Source organism: Passer montanus, unplaced genomic scaffold (assembly GCF_014805655.1).
Source record: "Passer montanus isolate IOZ18808 unplaced genomic scaffold, ASM1480565v1 scaffold2, whole genome shotgun sequence".
Classification (NCBI taxonomy): Eukaryota; Metazoa; Chordata; class Aves; order Passeriformes; family Passeridae; genus Passer; species Passer montanus.
The window spans coordinates 9,608,819-9,632,827 of NW_024366591.1; the positions used below are offsets into that span (position 1 = coordinate 9,608,819).

General features: G+C 39.3%; 1 protein-coding gene across 3 annotated transcripts; it reads left to right on the forward strand.

Moving 5' to 3' along the window:
• GGPS1 (geranylgeranyl diphosphate synthase 1) lies at positions 1 to 22,546 on the forward strand. Of its 3 annotated transcripts, none has more exons than XM_039706858.1 (4): positions 5 to 45; positions 4,638 to 4,730; positions 13,655 to 13,725; positions 17,416 to 22,546. In XM_039706858.1, exons 2-4 carry the CDS (start codon positions 4,664 to 4,666, stop codon positions 18,175 to 18,177), a joined length of 900 nt encoding a protein of 299 aa, XP_039562792.1. In that variant the 5' UTR covers positions 5 to 45; positions 4,638 to 4,663; the 3' UTR covers positions 18,178 to 22,546. The 3 variants fall into 3 exon arrangements, with proteins under 3 accessions (XP_039562793.1, XP_039562792.1, XP_039562791.1); XM_039706857.1 differs by lacking the exon at positions 5 to 45 and adding an exon at positions 133 to 723; XM_039706859.1 differs by lacking the exon at positions 13,655 to 13,725 and having other exon boundaries at positions 1 to 45.
• The last annotated feature ends 1,463 nt before the right edge of the window (positions 22,547 to 24,009 follow it).

The window sequence follows — 24,009 nt, forward strand, 5'->3', positions numbered from 1 at the left end:
CGGCGGAGGAGGAGGAGGCGGCGGCGGTGGTGGCGGTGAGGCGAGGTCGGCTGCCCTGTTAGCTGGCTGTGGCTGGCAGGGGGCACTGGGGTCTGGGCGGCGGAGAGAGAGGGGGCGCCCCTCCCGGAGGGGCCGGTCCGAGCCCGGGTGCGGGGGAGCGGGTCCTGCGGCCGCCCCGCCCCGGCCAGGAGGGGCTTGTAGGCTGCCCGGCTAAGGGGCCGGGGGAAAGGGGGCCGCCGGTAGTGCTGGGCGGTGCCGGCGGTCGCCGGGGCGGGCGGAGTGACTGACGGAGCGCTCCGGGGCCGGGGCTGCGCTGGGCTGGCGGTGGGCGGCGCTTCCCGGCCCTCCCTGGCGGCTGAGCCCGACAGCGCCGATCAGAAAATGGGGGTGGACGGCGGGCGGGGGGAGCGCGGCGTCCTCGGCTCTGGAGCGCCTAAAATGGCGCTGAAGAGCTGGGCCCGCTCGTCCTGGGGGGCTGGAGGCGGCTGAAGAGGCTGCGCTTGTCGTGCTGAACTGCGAAAAAAATCAACCTTATTTCCGTCGGTCCGGCTGTGGCGGGAGTTTGGCGGCAGCAGCTTCATGTTCTCTGTGAAGTGTGAGTTTTAGCCGCGTAACGCAGCGCTCCAGCTGCGGCCGCGGGTTTTGCCGACTCATCTTGTGGCTGCGGGTCAGCGCGCAGCTCAGAGACCCTCCCGTCTGCGCGCCGGGACTTTGGCGGCCAAGGTATTGTTCCAGGGCTTCTGCAGCATTCGTGCTCAGTTTTGTTTTTTTTTTTTAATCCTCATTAAAATGGAGCTATGATCACGGGAGCAGTATGCTCGTGTCGTTCTGGCGTTACTGTTGGAGTGGCGCTATGGAAAGCTCTTGTTTACTTAGCTGTATCTTTGGCGAAAGTGAGGGGTCTGCCACTGCCCTTCCACCTGTGGGAAGCTTGCCCGCCCGCAGCGTGAATGTGAGGTGTTGGTCGGTGTCAGCCGGGAGGGGTTATCAACACCACTCTGCTAATGTGGACTGGTGTCCCAGTTGCATTTGGATTAAGACTTCTGGTGGTCTCTGTTTGAAACAGTAGGTATTCAGTATGTTTTCTGAGTATCCCTTTTGAAACTCTCTTTCTCACTCCTACCTGCCTGCTCCCCCTGTCTGGGGCTTCTTCCCTCCCACTGGTTACAACGAAGCCAGTTTCTCAGTGCACTAAATTCTGTGATGGAGCTGATTTGAGAATTTTCTGAATGGTTCATTTTATAGGGAAGATTTTTGCTTCTTTGGTAGTTGTCTCTTATTTTCTCTGTAATTGCAGAATGACTGCAGCCCCTGAGATGATGGTACTTTTTAAAATACCATCTGCATGTTTAACCTGGACTATTTCAGACTTATATATTTGGGAATAGAAGAAGAAGGGTCTGCAGAGTGGAATGGAACAGGGTAGCCTGAGAAGCTGTTTTGCAAAGTTTGCACAGAGGGAAACTCTTTCTTGACATTTGGCCTAGAATTAATCATCATTAATCACCAACTTTCATCCTCTCTACAAAGAGGATCTGGACACAGATCATAGCTTCGAGTATAGCTTTAGAGTAGTTCCACAGTATGGAGGCCCACGTCACCATCTTATCCTGGTGTTACGTGTCTTTTCAAAGAGGTCATCAGAGATAAGGTTTGATGCAGTCCAAAAGACAGCTGTTTGGGCTCTCTGTTGTGTGTGACTGTTCTTTGTGCCTATGTGAAGATATAAGAAATAACGGGAAAATTAACTTTGTGATGTATATTAACTGAAATGCAGCAAGTTTGTGTGCTGGTTTAAAAGGTAAAATGGCCTTAACTGCTTTAATAAGCATAGATGTAATCAATTCTTGCACTTTCACTAACAAAAGCCTTTTTGTTGCCTTTCATTTATTGTTTAACTGCTGGCTTTTACTTTTTAATGGGAGAGGGTAACTTGAGATCTTGTGTGTAAATCACTGAGAAGTGTAACTTCCATAACAAATCGGTCAGTCACCTCAGGAGGAAACCCTTAAATATCAAGCATTTCCCAAGTGTGCTGTACGTGGTAATTTTGTGCAAAGAGCAATAACACTACACATCTGGTATCATGGTATTTTTGCTTAGAGGCTTTTGTAATGAATTTCGTTTACATGTTTCTTTATCGAGGGTCCCTTTCTATGTATAAGTTTGGGGGAGGTTCTGTTCACTGTTTATATGCCAGTGGGTGTGTTAAATGTGTAGCGGTCTGATGAATAATCAGACTTTTTTTTTCCCCTTGGTGGCGAATTACCTAGAATTTCATTTAATGGTAGAATAGTAGTATAGAAAAATTTAATTATATTGATTTGTGATTAATTACTTTTGTTCATTAGTCTTTTTTGCCTTGTATTAAAAAAAAAAAGAACCTCTGTACTTGTGGCAAAAAGTGCCTGACTTCTATTCTGCTGATATTTAGTATTTCGGATGAACTCCTACTAGTTTTGTGCAGAAAGATGCAGATATTTAGGTTGATGCTGTACATCAAAATACTAATGATGCTAAATATCAAAATACTAATGAATTTCAAGTTAGTTGGGGATTCTGAATTGACTTGGTTCCTTACAGATGAGCAAGAGACCTAATTCCCTGAGGGAAGAGGAAGAGCTTTAACATTTACCTCTAAGCAAGAGCTTTCATAGGAGAGCACTTCCAATCCCAGCATCTCTCAGCCTAGCTGGATAGCTATGCACTTTCAATTCTATCACTGTCTGTGTGGCTTTTTGACAAATAATAGTCACAGGGGAGCTGTTAGGTTGATAGTATATCCTTATATCTATCTCCACCAGATTCTTTCTGCTTGAAACATCTGGGAGTAGACTCTGAGTCTTTGATTTTACCTCCTCACTGAAGTCCTTTGAGACTTACTCCCTATATGTGAGGGTACAGTTTGACAGCTGCCTCTTAGTGGCAGTGTGGGTTGAAAGCACTTCAGTTACAACAACAAGTTGGCAACAAAATAAGGAGTCAAGGGTGTCAAATCTGATTTTGATTAGTGTGTAGCCTGACCTCTAATTGTGCTGGCACGTCATGGATAGGATGGAGAGGATGTACTTCTTACCAGAGCATCACTGCCAAGAAAATATGCGAAGCTTTCCCAAAAGGTGCAGCCTTACAAGCATTTTGTGACAACTATATTTGCTTAAATAGCCTTTCTTGCCCCTGAAGTGCCTAATTGTGCTGGCACATCATGGATAGGATGGAGATGTACTTCTTATCACAGCATCACTGCCAAGAAAATATGCGAAGCTTTCCCAAAAGGTGCAGCCTTACAAGCATTTTGTGACAACTATATTTGCTTAAATAGCCTTTCTTGCCCCTGAAGTGCCAATATGTTTGATGAACACACAGAGTGAAGCAAATAAAGGAGATGATCTATACCTAAACTTGAAAATAGTTATTAACACAGATCAGTTGCCCATGTACAGACTGCTACGAATGCTTGTGGGTGTGGAAGGTGGGAATGGGCATAGACAGGAACTGATTGAGCTATACTCTCCCAGCTTCTTGTGCACCTGCTCCCTGGCAGAGCTTGGGAAATTGAAAAGTCCTTCACTTACAGTGAGCACTATTTAGCAACAACTGAAACATTAATGTGTTATTAACAGTACTCTTACGTTGAGTCCAAAACACAGCACTACACCAGCTACTAGGAGGAAAATTAGCTCTATTCTAGCCAAAATTGGGACATTAATTTACATAACTACTCACTTGCTCCAGGAGGAAAGAAATCAATCCTTTGCAGGATACTAGCAAAGTATCTGAGAAGTGATGCTGAAGTAGCATGAGACTTTATGCTACTGCTGCAGTTCCTGTCTTAAAACTGCATGAGAAGAATTGTTTTGAGTTGCTGCATCTGCAGTGCAGTAAGGAAGGCTAGAGGTGAAAGGATAGTAAATCTATCGCAGAAAAGAGTCTGAAAAAACAATGCAGATGGAGATGACCTAAAGTATGTGAATTGAAGCTAATCAATAGAAAATTGTTGATATCTGTAGGCCCTGGATCTTAAAAGATTATTCATAAGAGCCTATTACATTTATGGTGTATGGGAAAGTGTGTAGAGCTGTCTGTATGCTTGAAGGGTGGTAGAAAAATGGTATCTTTCTATTTTCACTTATAACAAAAGAATGAGGAATTATATCAAAAGACTGAAGCTAGTATTCTATTTCTTTAGGTTGCCTTGGTCTGAGATGTATTTTCTGCTCTTAAGACATTTCCACTTTTGGAATGTCTCATATATGGAGAAAGCATTTAGCGAGATCTAATCAGATTAGTTGTGTGAAATTTTGTATGTGGGATTTTGTGCGAGTGTCTTAAAGATTTACAGTGGAGCTTTGGTAAAGTTTTAAATACTTCATCACCTAAGCAATCTGCTATATACAAGAAAGTAAAATCTAGGAGTTGGCTTAAACTTCATTATTAATTAGAGAAAACTGTACTTAGCATGTATTATATGTGTTTCTTTGGTAAATGACATCTGGAAACCTTTTCTATATTGAAGGTGTCATGCACAAAATTGGAATATTTGCACCTAACCTGTAAGTCAGCTGACATTTTAGTTGTCTGCATCTACTACTAACTTAAACATTTTTAAATAGTGTTAATAACACTTTCTTTAACAGTGAACTACATCTTGGGAAATAAAGAAATGGATGGGATGGATGAAACATCTAAAAGAATCCTAGAGCCATACCAGTATTTGCTTCAATTACCAGGCAAGTTTCTTTGTACTGTGTTGTTTTAAACATCAAAATTTAGTATTTCGGATGACAACTTTTGTTTTGGGAAGTAGAAGCCAAGAAGTTTTTCTATGCTTGACTTGTGGATTGAAGGTTTTTATGACAACTTTTGTTTTGGGAAGTAGAAGCCAAAAAGTTTTTCTATGCTTGACTTGTGGATTGAAGAATAATAAAAACTAATACTTTTCAATGTTTCTCTTTTACTTGTTCTTTTCTTCCTCTTATGGAACCTTTTTTTTTTGTGAGATTGGTACAGTAGCTCTTGTGTCTGTAGTAATATTGTCATATTAAAATTGCAATTCAGTTACTCTGTTCTCCAGAATAGCTGACTTGCTTGATTTTAAAAACTGATGAAGGCTAGTATTGAAGACTTGATCCTGGTTTTAAACTCAGGGATGATATTTTGTTCTTTCATTGTTTGCTGTACTGAACTCAGTGGGTTGTGGGTTTTCTTTTGGTTGAGAGGGAGGGGTGTTGTTTGAGGAGTTTTTGTTTGGTTAGAGTCCTTTGGGAGGTTTTTTTGGGTGTTTTTTGTTTGTTTAGCTGGTTGTTTTTGTTTTATTTTTTGGGGTTTTCATTAACCTGTTCCTCTTGTGTAATCTGTTCTCCTTGGTGTGTGTAGAGACAGGTGCTCTTATGGCCAATTTCAGCTGTCTGTATTCACGGCTTGTTTCACCTGTCAGAGGTTCAGCCAGTCCTTGTGTAGGATCAGGTCACCAGCAATACATTCACATGAAGTTTTCAGGCTTTAACAGTATAGCAGAATTCAGGAGGCAGTTTGAAAGCAAGCTGCTGTATGGATATGCCCCTTGGAAGCCTCTTCGACTAAACAATCAGATTGCTGTGACTTTTATTTGTACACCTAAAATGTAAGAAAGACCATACAGGCTGTCAAAGTGACTAATTTTGTAAAAATAGTGGCAGAACAAATTTGTCATTGGAACTACTGCATAAATGCCTGGTTGCCCTCTGTCTAGCTTATATTGCATGCTGAAGGAGTTAAGGAAGATACAAAATTTGGGTAAATATTAAGGAAATATTTCTGATCAAAATATATCTGACCAGGGTAGGAGAACTTCTGCCTAGACAAGTAGCATTATAAATCACAGGCGGAGTACTAAGTGGCTTTTGCACATCTGCAGCAAGAGCTGTATTCAGTAGGGTGGGTCCTCAGAGTCCTAATTCATTATACCTGAGTATAATGAATTTCATTATTAACTTCTACAAATATCCAGGATTTTCTTGCCAACATTAGTGATTTCATTTGACTTGGCAGTTAGTACCAGGTTAAAAACTTAAGAAAAGGAAAGATTTTGGCAGTTGAATGCCTTTTTAATGCCAGAAGGCTTGTTTCCCATTTCCTCATGTGTACTCCTTTTGGCTATGTTGAACTGGGTGGTGGTCTTTCTAGAGAACTACCTTGAGAATGAGTCTGTGATATTACAGAGAGCTTTCTAAGCCCTGCTCCTGAAAAATTTGTTTTCCTCAAATATAATCTTTAAGTCTACTTTTTATTTTATTAGATTATCTCTTTAACCAAGGAATGTTGCAACACCTCTGCATCTTTAGCTGCTAATTATTTTTAGAGCTATTTAGATACCAGGAAGAAAAGCTCAGCTTCCTAGTAGGAAATATACAGCACCCAAAAAGTGCCCCAAAATCTTCTATAGGCAAAAGTGCTTGACTAATAGCTTTTCAGGTACCTTTCACTTTAAATGATGCATCTAGAATATATGTTTAACCTTCCCACGTTGATTCCTGTGGCTAAATTTCTTTCCTTTGTGAGTTTACCTGTAATAACTCTGCTAGTGGCTTATGTAACACTACACTTGCTGGCAGTACAGGTGTGTTATATCCTGTCCTGCTAAAGTATCATAAATCTGATAGTGCACTTTACCATGTTGACTTCTTGTTATTTAGTGTATGTTTTGGGCAAGGTGAGAGACAAGATCACTGCTCTCTGTGCAGTAGTGGTGGTGTGATTCAAAAGAAAACTTCTCTTAAACTAGGCAGGTGAAAGTGCTGTACCTGTGGGAAGCTTGTACTGAGTAACAGGTGAGGCAGAGAGGGTTCCCAGTCACAAATAAACCATGTTTACTGTGTTTGAAACACTGGCTTTGCCTAAGGTCAGCTATGTCAAGTACAGATCAGTAGGAACCAGTTACATGTGTGAATCTTGGAGTCAGTGTGAGTACCAGTGCTTAGTAAGGGTGGAAAAAATGAGCTTATAGGTGCTGTTTCTACCTAGAGTGGAGCTCAAATGAGATGCCTGAGCTAATACAGCAGGCTCTTGTTGAAAGAGGCAGTTTCATTCCATCCACTTAGCCTCTGGCAATGTTCTCCTGCTGCTTAACTTGTGCCAGTTCTCAACTTGCTAATCAAATTATTAGGGGGGTATCAATCACCTAACCTGTTAAAAACTTGCCTGGTTAATCTCCTGTCTTGTTAGTGAGCAGGCACAACGATAGGAACAAGAAGCTGTTTCTGTGTTGGATCAGTTTGAGCTCTGAGGGGCTTTGCAGAAAGCTTGGCTGAGTGTCAAATATGTACACTACTGCTCTGCAGTAGTCCAGTTCCTTATCTTGAAAGTCTAGTTAAACTCTCCAAGCAGTTTAGTAACCTATGGTTGAATAAGTGTAAATACATATCAAAGTTTGCATAAAAAGGGATTGTATAACTGTATTAAGGTTGGTAGCAGGGAAGGGAAAAAGCCTGCTAATGTTGTCATTTGTGTAAGAACACAAATTTTTATGACTCTTGAGTATTAACTGCTTAGTAGAGGAAATTGATTACTCTGTTTCCCTTTGCTAAAATAAGACTTTTAATGGTAACAGTCTTGTGGTGATACTTAAAGTAACCTTGTATATTTCTTTGACCTCAACAGCACTAGGATAGGGAAGCTACTAGGCTTAAAGTATTTTTAGTATGGTGCTATTTTAACTGCTAGTATGGTAATTAATGTTTTGTGTGGTAATTAATGTTTATCCTTTCTTGAGCAGAAATTATTGCTTGGGAGAAGAACATAGATTCTGAAACAGTAACTTTTCTTGTAAAATCTCACTGTAATGGAACATCGCCATACTAGTTTTTAGCAATGTTCTGTTTAATCTAGTATTTTGTCACTTAGTATCATAAAGTGCAGGAGTGACTTTCATAGATTCTGTTGAGGTTTGTCTCAAAAATTACTTAATTCACACACATGGTGAATCTTTTAAGAGTCTGAGTTAACAGCAGTTATTAATATTGTAGCGCTAAGGAGTATATGGAATTTCAGTTGTCATATAACTGATATGGTTAATAGCTTGCTGTTGAAAGGGGCAGATTTTGATCCCATTCTTGTCCTGGTGGTCTTGACCACAGTCTTTCCTGGTCTTGTTTAGCAAACTGAACAGTCAAGACTGGTTTTGTTGTTCAGCTTTTTCTGCTGGGTTGTTGCACTTGATCAGCCTGGTGGGGGAGTTAAGCACCACAGGCCATGATCCCTACCACTGGCACAGCTACCCTTGGCACATCAGAGGCCTCTGCTGGGACCAAGTTCCTGAGGGAGGCTGCCCCTCTCTAGATTGTGAGCTGCAGGGATGCCTGGTGGCACCTGCTAGCCAGAATCAAGCGATGTCCCTGCTCCTAAAGGCGTGTAGTTGTGCAAAAGCCGTGTCACCAAGCAAAGGAATAGTGGAAGGGGGTCAGCAAGCTTGCACAGCATCATAAATAACAAAAATTACAAGACTCTACAGATTCGAGCATCTGAAACCTGCCGGTATATTGACAGGAGGGCAGAAATAGTCTCTGCATATCAGGTTGGGAGATGGATACTCCCGTGATGGTGAAGGCTGGTGGCCTCTGACACCAGGAGGGAGATGCCTGTTCCTTGAACAGATGTGCAGTTGCCAAATAGGTTCAGAGCACTGAACGAAGACACATGGCTGGAAACTCTTTCTAGGCCTTTTATAACCTAAATGATTCTATGGTTTTATATGACTAAGCATCAGAACAGCACCTGGGGCAGCAGCAAGTGGTGAGACTGAGCAGATAGTGGGGAGACTGACTCCTGTAGGAAACAGAGGCTTCCACATGTTGTTTTGTGTTAGGGAGGTTTGCTGCTTCTAGATACCCCTGACAGGGGACTGCCAAGGTGTGTTTCACCTTTAAAATACTTAACCTTAAAGCTCTTCTACTTGAACACTAATGGATATTGCAAGGGGGTGTCTGAAGCTTATTCAGTAAGACTGTGTGGCCTTTGGAATGGGGGCCAAGGCCACAGGAAGCCAGGTGGATCTTCTCTGTGATCCTCAACCCCTTCTCACCATCAGGAGGAATAAACAGATACTGCCTGTCTACAGCTAGTTAGTTTCACAGCTCATGCTGATAGCAGAGCTTTGGCTCTTATGGCCTTGAGACCTCCTTTGCAGAGCAAGGACTACTAAGAGGGGATAGCATCCACCTGTTCAAATCAGGGCAAAAGTAGAGATTACAGTAAAAAAAAATGACTACACACAATCAAGTAAGGAATTAGTGAACCTGCAAAAAAAGTGTATAGGCTGATTTGAGCAAGACACTTAGAAATCTACAGATCAGGTCAGAAGGCAAATCATCCCAGAACTCCAACAAGGAAGTAGAAACAGAACTTGGTAGGGTATGCTTTTGCTTTTTTGGGGATCTGCAGGATTGGGTGCTTCTCTGAAGTGCCTTTATACAGATGCATACATTATTGGGAGTAAAAGGGAGGAGGTAGAGTTTGGATGCAACTGTAGGGCAGTAATTTTATTGTGGTATAAACACACAGCTAGAGTGCTGCAATGGATGGATGTGGATGGCCTAGGAAGACAATCTGGGGTGGCAAGGAATGGGAGTTGCATTTTATGTGAAAGAACACTTGAATTGCATGGAGTTTTACCTTCAGTCAGATGAGCCTGTTGAGAGCTTATGGGTTGGGTTTTGGGGGCAGATCAATAGGGGTGACATAATAGTGGGTGTTTGGTACAGACCCCCTAAGAGGGAAGAAGCTGTTGAGACCTTTAGACAACTGCACAATGCTTCATATTTATAGGTGCTGATTCTTATGAGAGTTACCTTACAGTGTGGTAGAAGAAGCATCACAGCAGGACACAGGCAGTCCAGGAGGTTTCTGGAATGAACTGATGACCTCTTGCTAGCACAGGTGACCACGGCACTGATGTAGGAAGGCATTATGCTTGAGTTCCACTTAAAGAGAAGGGAGAATTGGTTAGGACATTAAGACTGAAGGCAACCTTAGTTACAGTGACCATGGGATGGTGACATTCAGGATTGTGTGAAGGAGCAAGGCTCAAATCAGGATCACAATGCTGGACTAGTTAGCCCTATTTTGAGCAGAGGAGTTATGCTAGAGAATTCTGTCAATGACCTTAGGCACCAGTAGCTGCACAGTTAAAAGTGTATGTGCCTGCTCTCTGCCTGTCTTCATGCAGTTAAGTTATGCTGTTTGTTGTTTTCTTGTAGCTGCCTGGAGAGGTCTGCCTAGGGACTTCATCCATTTAGTTTTAATCCATCAGAGGATGCAGCTAAATGTGCAAGTGTACAATCCAGCTGCGTTGTTTTCTTGTAGCTGCTTGGAGAGGTCTGCTTAGGGACTTCATCCACTTTTTAATCCATCAGAGGATGCAGCTAAATGTGCAAGTGTACAATACAGCTGAGGTAATAAAAGAGCTTTCTTCCTCCAGAAGGGCAGTGGCCCTTCCCCTGATCCTCAGCATCTCCTGCTCACCTTGTACTGATTGTGGCAGATCCACTGCATAAGCTGACTCAGTACATAAAGCTGGCAGAAAGCTAACCTAGCAAAACGCTGTGTTCTCTGCTGGGCTAATGAGTTGAATTAGCTGTAATGGGGACTAGGTTAATAATCCCTCTGTTCTTTCCTGTGCTGTTCTAGCCCTTTCATGAGCCCTCTCTGGAAGTGGGGTGCTGTCTGAAGGGCATAATTTGTGGTTACTTGAATACAGCGAGAGTGAAGCAATACTAACCAGGAGCCTGTCCAGAATGGAGGTCTGTAGTTTTTGGGTCTGTGCTCTATCATAAGAACAAGTGTGTATATAAAGAGTAAGTTGGCTGGTTTTTTTCCTTTTTTTTTCCTTTAGATGAGAAGCATCTCATCTGAAGAGGAGGAGGGAATGTCCTCAATACAACATCTTTAATCTACCTTGATATTTGTTTGGAGGATAAAGCTTTAACATTCTTAGCCATAAAAGGAATTTCTCACTATTCTTCTCACCTTCTCCACCCAGCATTATTAAGGAGGAAAGCTTTCCACAGTTGCTGTTTGATTTGGATAATAATTTGGGATCTTAGGCAAATTGAACCAAATGCATTTAGTAGAGCTTTGATAAAAGCTTGGTGCAGTAATGTCTATTATTATAGCTCTATACAGTAGGTAGAGCTTCTAATTTTGGATGTTAGACCTCTATTCTTCAATTTTACAATAGCCTGCTTAGAATAATTAACAGAGTGGTGGAATGTGACAGTGAAGAAAGTGGATAATTCTGGCAGTGCTCCTTTTAATTTTGTCCTAGTATCCCTGTATTGTTGTCTTGTCTAGTTTGGGGAGAGGAGGGATGTGGCAAGGAATGGAGTCTTCTGCATCCAGGCTTTAGAGACCAGTATTGGAGGGGTTTGGTCTTTTGCCATCACAATATAGCTGCAGGCATAAATTGTGTGTACAGAAAATCACTGTACTATCGCATAGACCAGGTAAGATGGACTTCAGAATCAGATAAAATAGTGTTAATGTAGCAATAATGTTCCTTTAGAATACAAGTAAATCTGCATCTATAAAAGGAAAAATAAATGTCTCACTATACAGGTAGTGTTTTTTTCCTTGAAAAGTCAGTGTCTAGGAAACCTTGCTAGTCAGGGTAGACAAGTCTAACAACTCAAATGCTGTCTGTACCAAGGAACTGAAGTGGCTTAATCCTTTGTTCATGCTATAATCCATTTAGAGTGTATGGTAGTCAAGTTCCTCATGATGAAATAATGCTTGTTGCTGAACATCCAGCATTCTTTAAGTGTATTTTCTAGGAAACGCATTAAAAAAACAGGATTAGCTGCCTAGGATAAAAAGAATAAGCAGGTTTTGTCTGTATTTAAGTAATTTAGGGGAGAATAAACAACTATAGATAAGGTATAGATATGGTACAGTTCAGTTAATGTAATATTCTGACTGGTTTTTGTTATGAATATGGTGAAATACTTGTTAATCCTTAACTGGTAAGCCATACAGTTTGGCAAATATTTGTAACAGTTATTCTCAAGGAGAGACAAAACAATCCTTCCCTTCTGCAGAAAACTGTTAGTGTTTAAAACTGAGCACAGACAACAAGAATGGAGAAAACAAGCCAATGTCATTGTATGTCCAGGTAAGAATGCCTGTTCACGTGTGGCAGAAGAGAGGACAGAGCTCCTGGGGGGAAGAAGAGGACCATTTTGTTAATCTTGTCTAGTGAGGACCAGAAGATGGTGGTGACAGGGCAGCAGTGGACGTCATTGAGAACTGAGAAAAAAAGTGCAGGCCTCTGATCCAGGCAGGAAGGTTATCATCCTTGCTACAAAGCCCAACCCACAAAGCTATTGCTTACCTGGTGGTGACTTCATTAGAAGGGGAAAAATTCTTAGTCCAGTTTCTCCAGGGTCTGTCACTGCAAGTGAATTTACCCATACTTATTATTCTGTTCTGTATATGCTGGCTACACAGTCATAGAGAAGCCTTAGGGAGAGATTCAAATGTTGATATTTCTTTGGTGCTATGGAATTATCAACATGAGGACTAGTATTGCAGAATATCTAGTTATGTCTCAGCACATCTTGAGTCGAGTAATATGGGTTCCATGGGTGTCTATGTTGCACTTGCTTTGAAGTTTATTTGAAGCTTTTTCCAAATGCTTGTTTATGTGAGCTATATATATAAAGCTGTTTTTGTAAACCTGTCTTGCAGTTATTCCAAGATATTATACATAGCTGAGCTTCTCAAAGTTCAGAGCAGAATTGTCTCAGTGTGGATAAGGGATGACTTTATTTCATATTGAACATGACTAGATGCTGAATAGATATTTGTACATGAAAACCAGCAAATTACCAAAGAAAGTAGACATCAATAATGTATAGGCATATGGTTAAGTTCTATTGAAATTCACTCTGTCATGTAGAAGGTATCTGGATTGAACAGAACAACTTGTTTTAACACTGAACTTGGTCATTTGATGTTGTCTTTAGTTCCTATGAAATGGGATGACTGCCTGGCTCCAACGAAGTAGATTTTACCAAAGCAGACCAAATCCTATTCGTAGGTAGATTTCATGGGTAGAAAATAAATATCTGAATTCTTGGAAAGTTCTGTTATGCTCAGAATGTTATGTTCAGATTTTTGTTTAGAGTTATTTAGTAAGTATATGAAATGTCACTTTCCTGCTTTACAAACTTACAGTAGCAAGTAAAGAATAATTCTACAGGAGAAAGACCTAAAAATTGACAGAAACAGCTATTGAACAAATACCCATACTTTCAACTAATAATGAATCATAATTGAAACTTTTTAATCTTAAAATTAACATGCCTTGCAAACTAGCTGATCTGTACAGGCTACCAACATGGTCAGGATCCCGTGCTAATTAAATTGTGAAAACTAAATATAGTAACCTGTAAATAGGTACTTTAAATATTCCTGTGAAGTATTTAAAATGAAACTGCTGCTACTTGATGTTTATTTCAATAAAGAAACAAGTGATGCACTGATACATTTTCCACTTTTGTGTTGTCACACTGATCAATTTTTTTAATTGGGTCTCAAATCAGCTATAGTTGTTAAGACAAACTGTTGTGCCTAATAACGAACTCTATTATTTTTATAAATGCCTATAATTTTTTTATTGTAGGTAAGCAAGTGAGAACCAAACTGTCCCAGGCCTTTAATCACTGGCTGAATGTTCCAGAAGATAAAATACAGGTACTGGCTAATTATTTTTAAAAGGTTGTTATCTTGCTTCCAAGACCATTGATAACAGATGATTCTCTTACATAGCATAAATTATCAGAAATCTTAAATGCACTAATTTCTGAATATAAAGTGAACTTCAGGAAAACAATTTCAGTGCAAAGTTTTTACTGTGATACAACAGTAAAGAAATTATTTCCATGTCTTACTAGAATAGTTACTTCTTTCCAAGTGTGTTCAACCTTTGAAGTTGTAGATAAGTAGCTATCCTTGTTACCCACTTAACATGACTTGGTTATTAACACTGAGTTTTTAATAACTTACAAAACAAGCTAGACAGTTACCTTGTAGAATTCCCAAGTATATTGTTTGAAAATAAAATCTTGAGATTCTGATACAAGAATATCAAAGTCAGCAATTAAATCAAACCTAAAACTGAGAGGGATGTATCATATAGTCTGCAGTCCTTACTTTCTAATGAGAAGGATTATCCAGGAATTCTCATTGTCTTTTTCTCTTGAACAAACTGTGCAGAATGCATGGCTGTGTATTTAAACTCTGTGGCTTTTCAAATGAAAAGTTATCCTTCTTTTTAAGTTAGACTGCAGTTTTGTTAAACTGCTACAGAGTGTGCAAAATATTTTCTGTCCAAGGCAGTGTAAGGAAGCAATTTAATTGGTTGTGGTTTTTGACACCCAACTGGTCCTTTGTTACTGCTGCCAACAATTAATGAAATTATCTTTTAGAGTTTGTGAAGGAGTCATTTTTAGGTGGCTTACAAGTGACACTTCATAGTTCTCAAGCAGGAAAGTGATTTAAGTGGTTTAAGAGGCTGCATTTCATAATGTAGGAAATCTAGGAACGATTCGATTTTTCAGCCTGTCTGTAACTGTCTAGCAGAATTTTTTGTCTTTCAGCTAGACATGTTACCCTTTGTTCTCAGACAAACATCCAAATGAAAGAAATAATATAGCAACCTGTGTATGGTATGTATGGGTTTAATCTAATATCACAGATCAGAATGCAGATTGGAAGAAGCCTCTGGAAGTTATCTAGGACAACCCTGTACTTAAAGCAGAGCTTGCTCTGTAGCTACTTCAGGCTTCTGGCAGCCCTCTTGAGTTTTGAAAATCTGGTGATGGGGTTTCTGCAGCTCCCCAAGTCCTGTCTTCTCATGCTGAACCCCTTTCATTATAACAGAACCTTTCATTTTATTCAACTAGCAGGTTTTTATATTGCAATCTGACTGTTCCTTCCAGCTCTTTTGCTGGGCACCCATGACATTGTGGTCCATTTTTTATTGTTAATAGTAAACCAAAGCTGCAGTGCCTCTGTGAACAGAAGTTACCAGTTCTGTCACTTTAAACTGATGATCGTGTAACTGCTATTGAAGGCTTGGACCACTTGTTTTGATTATCTTTACGAAGAAAACTAATGCTTAAATGTCTCCTTTACTGCTTCAGTTGGTTGTTATGGCAGGAAAAAACAAGAGCCTGTCATCTTTTAGTCTTCATCATGATGCAATTATTGCAGCTTTTGTGCATTTTAGTACTAATTTTAATAACTAAGGATGGCTGAAGTCTGGAGGAACACTTCTGGTCATCTTTCTGACATCTCCCTTGATCTTCATAAGATGTCTTCTGTTTCTAACAGCCTGATTAATTTCCAGCTATTTGTATTTCCTTTATTAAAAATCTGAATTCTGGCATTCATTCTGGGACTTTTTTCTTACCTTAGATTATTTGACTTTGTGTAGTTTATTTAGATTATACAAATGAGGCTACTGTTCCTTGGTAGTTTATTTTACTGTTAATTACCGCTGTTTCACGTTTTGCTCCAACCAAGTGATCTCTTCCCCCAACACTTACTGAATTTCTGGTCCCTTTTGGTGCTGTACTGAAACACTTCAACTTGAAATGTTGAATTAGAGAACACTCGGTTTGTCAGGTGAGCTTCTTTCTGAGAAGGCACTGAAATGGCCTAGCAAGAGTCAAGGAAATTTTAAAGCTATTGCAGATAAGGAGGTGGAAGAAACCCGTGTGTTGGACTGATAGTGCAGCAGATACTGATTAGATAGATGTAGGTTGTAAGAAAACACTGCACTCTGTACTGGGTCTTCAGCTTTCATTATGGAGACCAGTCTTTTCATTTTCTCAGGCTACTTCCTGATGTCTTCTAAAATAAGCTTTTTCTGATACCTGAACTGTTTCACATCTTTCCTTTACCTTTGAAGCACTTTTGACACTATCTTCAGTTCACAAGGTAATTTGATAGAAACACAGAGTCAGGAAACACTTTCCTTTAAACCTTACCTATGGAAGCTGCAAGAGGTCATGAAATTGGCAGTGGTATGAAATAGGTTAGCTAGAGAAGTACTAGAATAAACTTATCCAATGAATTCACAGAACACAGGGAAACATTCCTGATAGTACTGAGAATGAGATAATGGACCAAAGCAAATAGGTTTGTAGAGCTGCCTTCAGTAAGTACACTATACTTTGATTCATGAGTGTTTAAGTAGGTTGTTCTTGCAATCGTATATCAGGAAAGGGATTAAATTCCTGGGGTTTGAGTTTTAATCTTTGGGACAATGTTCACTGAACAGCCGGTGGCTCCGTGCTCAAGAAAATGCTTACAGCAAAGTCCTTATTTTGTCCCACAGCACGCACCAAATAGGACCATACTATATATTTGCTGCCATTTTATGGTGGTCTAAGTATTTTTTAACCTTTGTTTTGATGAATTTTGACTGAATGTAATGTTTGTAGCTAAGGAGTGTAATTGGTTCATTAGCTTTAAAATCCTATCTTAATCAGATGTGTATTGCAGTGAATTAATACAGTGTGCACTTTTATGTGCTTAAATTTATTTCCATTTAAGCAGGTGCTGAATATACCTGTTGCTTTTGTGGCAGCTGTGGAATAAAAGCAGGATATAGTGTTAAGACTCTTATTTTTTTCTGGGGCTGTTAAGGTTCTGTTCTACTCAAAGTAGTCAGCTACAAGCCTGATGTTCTGAACAGTTTATTGCACACCTCAGGTGGTGTGTGATACTAGTCTACCTAGTAACAAGCAGTGTGTAGGAAGCTTCTCAAAAGAAATTATGTCTGTTGTCTTTCTGCCAAGAATTTTTCAAATGATGTTTCAGAGGGAATAGTCTGTCCTTTAAGAGCTCAGTGCTGAATATAACCATACAAAGTGTGGGAAAAGAAAGATGAGCTCTCCACTTATCAAAACATGGTTCACAAGAGAAATGTGATAATGGGTGATACCTGACACTCTCAAAAACTGACTTTGAGAAATTTCAGGTTTGTAAATCTGAACATTTCAAAATACTGTATTTCTTTTATTTTCCCCTAGTCGTGTTTTTAATATCAGTTATTCCATAACTCCTAGACAATGGCTTGTTTTAGAACTGTAGTAACAGTGAAGAGGAGCATGCAAGGGGAAGCACTTCAGGGAGTAAAGTTAACTTTGAATCTGAAAACATTACACAGAAGACTCTGTGATCCAGGACTTAGAGCAAACTGGATGGTGAAGAGAAGCATAAATCTGTACTAACAGTAAAGGCAAGTTGCCTAAAGAGGAACCTCAATGATAGAGAATATAGTTATTTAAAATGTTATCTATTTTAAATATAGTTTTGCAAAATTAATGGTTAAATTGGAGTGACAAACTTAACACTTTTCTCTTCTTGTAATAGGTTATCATTGAAGTGACAGAGATGTTGCATAATGCAAGCCTACTTGTGGATGATATTGAAGATAACTCAAAGCTACGACGGGGCTTTCCAGTGGCACACAGTATCTATGGAATTCCATCTGTAATCAACTGTGCTAATTATGTTTATTTTCTTGGCTTAGAGAAGGTTTTAACCCTTGATCATCCAGATGCTGTTAAAGTTTTTACCCGTCAACTTCTGGAACTCCATAAAGGCCAAGGCTTGGATATTTACTGGAGGGATACTTACACCTGTCCTACAGAGGCTGAGTATAAAGCGATGGTACTGCAAAAGACAGGCGGTCTCTTCGGATTAGCTGTAGGCCTCATGCAGCTCTTCTCAAATTATAAAAAAGACTTAAAGCCGCTTCTTAACACACTTGGTCTCTTCTTCCAAATAAGAGATGACTATGCCAACTTACACTCCAAAGAATATAGCGAGAACAAGAGTTTTTGTGAAGACTTAACTGAGGGCAAGTTCTCATTCCCAACCATTCATGCAATTTGGTCAAGACCTGAAAGTACTCAGGTGCAAAACATTTTACGTCAAAGGACAGAGAACATAGATATAAAAAAGTACTGTGTACATTACCTTGAAAATGTTGGTTCCTTTGAGTACACTCGGAATACATTGAAAGAGCTTGAATCTGAAGCCTATAAACAAATTGAATCACTTGGGGGAAACCCTGAGCTTGTAGCACTAGTTCAACAGCTGAGCAAAATGTTCAAAGAAACTGAAAATTAAAAAATTGACTTCTGGGTGTGGATTAAAACTTTTGAAAATGGGAGAATAACCAGATGAAGAGCTGTGATAATCAGTCTTAAGTAAAACTTTCTCTTGTAGCCATGTTACAGAAATTACTGTTAAAAATATCTAGTCATTGAGTTTTGAAATATATACCTTATCTCTAAAGTCTTAACTATAACTGCTTACAATTGGTTTTGTTAAAGCAGATGTACTAGAACTAAAGCAAGTTTTGAATCTAAGTGTAATAGTCTTGACAGAATCACAGGCATTATTTCATACCAAAAACTCTCATGCCCCTAACCAGGCTATGATAGGATTTTGGTTGAAATTCTGTGTTAAATCAGGTTGACATAATATACATACTTAATATGTATATTATGCATTTTAAACAATGCTCTTGTAAACCAAAATTTATGTTAAAAAAAAAGTCAGTACTTACAACCACAATGCACATAAAATTGTGTGATATTTCTAAGTTTGACTTGTGAAGATCAGGTGGATCAGTTTACTATGTCCTAGAGTCAATATCCTAGCAGCTTCTCTGGATATTTTCAGGGGAATATGAATTATGAAAGATACTATTTCATATGCAAATAAGACATGCTCCATGTGAAACTGTGACTTGATAAAGTTTTTGCAGTACCTTAGAGAAAAGATTTCATCACATCAATGAAGTGTAAATTTGCTGCTGATTTCAGCTTTGCAGTGAGTAAATTTGCTCACCTGGTTTTAGATTTTGAATTTGTCAAACATTCTGTAGCCAGAAACTTAAGTCTATGCATTAGAGCTCATATATATAAGTGCAGATAGCAACATAATGAGCTGCTATTAGAAATGGAAAGGGATTCACACCAGGTAACTTTAGGACATCCTAATTGGTGCAGATCTCTTTAATCTCTGCTTATAATTGAGGGGCTTCTCCAAGACTTTATTCATAATTCATATTTCATTCCTGTCCTGAATTGCTGTCTGGAGGCATGTTCTGTATCTCTCCAAAGAGACAAGAGCTGTAATTTTTTTTCTTAAAACAAAGTACGGTATCTTGTTTTACAAGCTACAATACCACTTCAGTTTTGTTAATTGCTTAAATAGAGCTTTAAAATTATAGACATACCAAAATAGAACTGGGACTGAGAGCAAGATTTAGGGGTGGGGCTGATAAGTAACAAAGTTCTCTGCTCATATATATATAAGTATAAATATATATAAATGTTAATAAAATGTAAGCAGAGATATATGGTTTTTTCTTGCCTAGGCTGGCTTTAATCAGGTTCAGTTCCCTTAGTATTCACAGGTATATTAAGCTTTGCCTTGGGGTAGCAAGCTAATGGTTTGGATCAAAGGTAGGACTGGAGCTATAAGCTGTGGTGTTAGCTCAAGCATACTCTGAAATGGACAGAGAAGCTTGGCTTCTGATGGCTAAAGGATAGTTTAATGCAGGTGTTCATTTACTGCACCTGGGAAACAGGGAGAGCTATGATCTCAGCCCACTGAGAAAACTAACTGAAGAAGGTTGCTGTAATGTTTTCCCTGGGCAGCCTTAATATCTTTCTGAAAGTGATCAAACACGACAAAATTGGGGATGACTGCTTTCAGTCTGAAATATTATGTAGTTATGGATGATAGCCTCTCCCTTTTATCTGCATGCTGAGGAGAAATCTTTGTCTGATTAGACACTCAATAATAGGCTTTTCACTGAATGGACCTGGTTGCCAGGACTGAATAGCTTAAAGTTGCTGAAAGGTATCTTTAATGTTAATAAAAGAGAATTGTAATTCATTTTTTTGTAATTTGCAGTGCTTAGTAAGCCTGTAAATTTTTAATGTGTTATGTGAAAATAGTCTGCAGCAAATTACATTTATTTTGTGCCATGTCTTGGAAGTTTCTAAGTACTGTTGCAGTTAATGTTGAATAGGAAAAAGCACTGAGAAGATTATTGTTGTCAGGAGAATCTCCTAGTCTTACTGTGAAATGTATCCTTGTGCCTGTTAGGATATTGTAACTGCAACACAATGCAAAGTGCACTTAGTGCCGTTTCATTTCTGTTCTGTTGCTGGATGTAAACAGTTCTGTATAACCAAAATGAAGTAGCTTTTCTTACTGTTTGTATAAAGCTTTTCTACCATCTGAGATTTTTGCTATGTCGTTGCTCCTTTTTTTTCATTCTGGCAATTCACCCCAGTATTTATTCTAATTCTATATCTTATGGCATGTGCCTTCATCAGGAGTAGGTACATGGATGTTTTCCAGTTGCAGACCATTTAAACCACAAATAGATAAGAGGGGAACAGTTGGTCCAGCTTTCTTTTCCCAGGTTACAAGAGGCCATGCAGCTCCATCTTACTTTTCTGCCTTCAAGGTGTTTGATGTCAGTATTCAAAGCATATGCTGAAGGCATGTCTGGAAAGGCCCACAAGCAGAGCATTATTGCTCTTCACTTAGGTTAGAATAAACAGGATTGTGGGAGCTTTTCTTGATGTATTCAGGAGTCAGAAGAGGCTGGGATATTTCCCCTTCATCTGTTAACCTGGTAGAGCATCTTTAAGTACTAAATGCCAGTAGTAATGATGTCACTTAGTCAAGGTAGATTTTATATTTGGTGCCATAAGATCAGTCTGTGCATTTTCATCAATATCCTCCAATGTTAACAATGGTTAAGTGATGCCCCTGAGGTTAAGCAGTGTTAAGAAAAACCCCGCTTTAAACCAGCATGGGAGTTCTTGTGACTGCACAATTACTTGTGTGAGTGCCCCTCTGTTGCTATGCCTCCCACAACACTGGGAGTAGGGATTTTTCCTGGTCTTTATAAAATATGCAGTGTTGTAGAATGGCAATCCAATTTGCAACTGGAGATGCCCACAGGGAAACAAAGGGGATGCTGATTTCAATGTCAGTCCCTTTGAGCCAGAATCATTCCCCTTCCTACCTTTGCCAGCAAGTTATACTTTGATCAGGTTATCAATGCATTTCCTGGGGATTTAGTTCTTGCAGTTCATATTAAGAGAAATGCAAACACTCATCAGTCTGGAGCATTCCCCGCTACCTCAGTGTTTCTGATCTTGTGCTTGCTTGGATGTAAATGAGTGCTGTCACCTGTCTTAGAGTAGCCAGCCATTGGATGGGACATCTGTCTTTGCTTTTTCATAGGCTTATGTTTATCCTGAATTATGATGAAAATTGCACCATTTTAAGACCTTCCTGAGGAGATAGCTTCCTCCTTTCCTTTTGGACTTAGGCTGTTCAGGTACCCACTCAGAGCAATTTTGTGTGTATCAGCCATTGTTGATACAAGCAACATAGAAATGTTAGTGGGAAAGAAACTGTTGGCTGTTCTTTATGGTTTTGCTTTTTTTGTTATTCGTTTCTGCTTTTTTGTTAGTTTTGTTAATCTGGTTACATGTGCTATGGAAATTTCCTATATTAATGGCTGTTTTCCTCAGTTATTGTTAAAATGCTAGCAAGGTATAAAAACATGCAGTTTGTGAGGGGGCTTGCATTTCTCATGTAAAACTGGTTTGAACTTTAATATGCCTTTATCACTGAATTGGGCCAGGCTTTTATTCATGTGCCACATGGGCATCTGTTGCTCTTCGTTATCCCATCTTCATCATTTTACATTTCAGGTTTGGTATTTACTATGTTCTTTATATTATTTGCTCAGTACTTTCACTGTAATTCTTTCACCTATATTTCTATTCTGCTCTTAATACCAAGCACACAATACCATCAAACTTGGTTTTGATCCTGGACAAACTTAATAGACTGGGTCTGCTTTTGAAATGTTGAATCTTGGCTCATCATTTGCCTTCACAAAAGTAATCCAAGATTAATTCAAGATTTTCTGCGACCTCAAAATGCCTGACACTTTTTTCCCAGGAAGCTAAAGCCTGTAACGTCTTATATGACCATAAATTATTTTTGTCTCATGTAGGTTGAGCTACTTTCCTTGCCCTACCTGTTTGCTTTCAAGATCCTCTTTGCTTTGGTGATAATGCCTATTAGGTCTTTTTATGACTGAACTTAACTCACTGGCCCTGAGGGAGAGAAGTTAATTTTTGTCCAGGTTAATGAATTATCCCACTCAGCAAGAACCTGATGAAAGCCAGAGCTGGCAGGTGGACAAAGGCCAAGGAAAGGATTTCAGAATAAGAAAACTCATTTTTGCCTCCTGAGGCTGCCTCATGTAATTTTGCCTTCTTTTACAGAATTTACTCGACTTAGTTCTAAAGTATGTGGTTAGTTTCTCTGAGCTTCCCAAATAGACTGTGAGAGATACTTAAGTTAAAAGTTATTTATTCTGATAATTATTTATGTAACTTGCATATATCATCTAAAGATTTTATTAAAGGTACAGATAAAACAAGAATACATTGTTTCAGTACTTCATTTTTCTTTCTCTTAACAATTTTTCTGTTCTTGAAGTCAGGGAAACATAATCTGCCGTGTGCCTATTTGAGTTGATTGCTACCTCACATTAACATCCTTCCTGAAAAAGTTTTAGCATAGCTGAGCATCAGTGTTCAACCTTTTCTGCAGCACTTATTTTAAAATTACTTCAGAGGCACCTTGTTGAGGTGTAGCTAGGAATAATCCATGATTCATCAACTCACTTCAAGCATATAATCTGCAAAACTTCTAATAAAGATGCAGGTTAAACCACATTAACCCTGATAGTGTTCCTCACCTGTATTCCCTATGGAACAAGTGCATTCTCAGCTAACCTACTGAAAAGCTATTTACTGATTATCTCTGTTTAGTGCAGCATAGAGAACCATGGGAGATGCACCAAGAAGGCCTCATGTGACACTCCCAGGGAAAGCACTGCAAAACCCAACATGACTTTGTGTAGAAGACTAACTCTGAGGTGAAGGGAAATCATAGATAATTATCTGCTTCTGAGCTCCAGGAAAATGCTTGACTCATTTGTATACCAATTACATGCTGACAGTTTAGTAGCTGCATCATCTCTTGTGCACAGTAGGTCATTTTCACTTCATAATACTTCAGTTGCTATTTCTAGAGCATGTAGTGTGAGCTGCTTAATCACTCAGTAATTACTGAAGTCTGTAGAAGGGCAAATGCATACATTTTGTTTTTGTGTTTTGAAATACTTTAAAACTCTCCTCTTGTGATCTGTGCTACTCCACAGAGAACTTCTGTTGGCTGAGAGAGCATAATCTTTCAGTGACTGGAGTTATTAAAACCAGGCTGACACCAAGCCTGTGTGAACAGATTGGAGGGGAAAAAGGTTTGCAAGGAAAAAAAACCCTGAAGTTCTTTAAAAGTAGAATTTCCTATAATTGCAGAGTTACTATATGAAGCATGGAACTAACTCAAACAGTTTTTCTGTGGTTTTGACTGAAGAACCTGTATCCAACTGCTTTCTTTTTGGGATGGGATGGAATGTACAGGTCAAAGTAAAAGCCATACAGAGGAATTGTCATTGCTATTCACAGAAGTGTAAAAACTCTGCTATAAACCTAATCTCTTACCTTTTACACCAACCAGCATGAGTGTGCAATAAATTCAGAAGCTAAATCCATTTTTACTTAAGAGTTCATAAAATGCTGAAGTTGTAATTTGAGGTAATGATGTGAAAACATTAAATTGGTCTAGTTGTTTAATTGGCATTGGGGCTGTCCTGTTCCTTGTCAAGTGGATCATGAGCTGTGGCTACTTGTTGACTACAACACTGAAACAAGAAGTATGAAGAAACAGAAAGAACAAGCAATAAATTATGCTATTCTCATTATCATTTCAGAAATAAATTTAACAACATTCATGAAGATGGTGAGAATGGCTGCATTACCTGTCAAACTAGGGGTAAAA

What these genes read in the sequence shown, in the direction of transcription:
- GGPS1 (XM_039706858.1), top strand. Translation starts at nt 4,664, where the DNA reads ATGGATGGGATGGATGAAACATCTAAAAGAATCCTAGAGCCATACCAG. An exon ending in GTATTTGCTTCAATTACCAG is followed by an intron (nt 4,731 to 13,654) that starts GCAAGTTTCTTT and finishes TTTTTATTGTAG; the next exon opens with GTAAGCAAGTGAGAACCAAA. An exon ending in TTCCAGAAGATAAAATACAG is followed by an intron (nt 13,726 to 17,415) that starts GTACTGGCTAAT and finishes TTCTTGTAATAG; the next exon opens with GTTATCATTGAAGTGACAGA.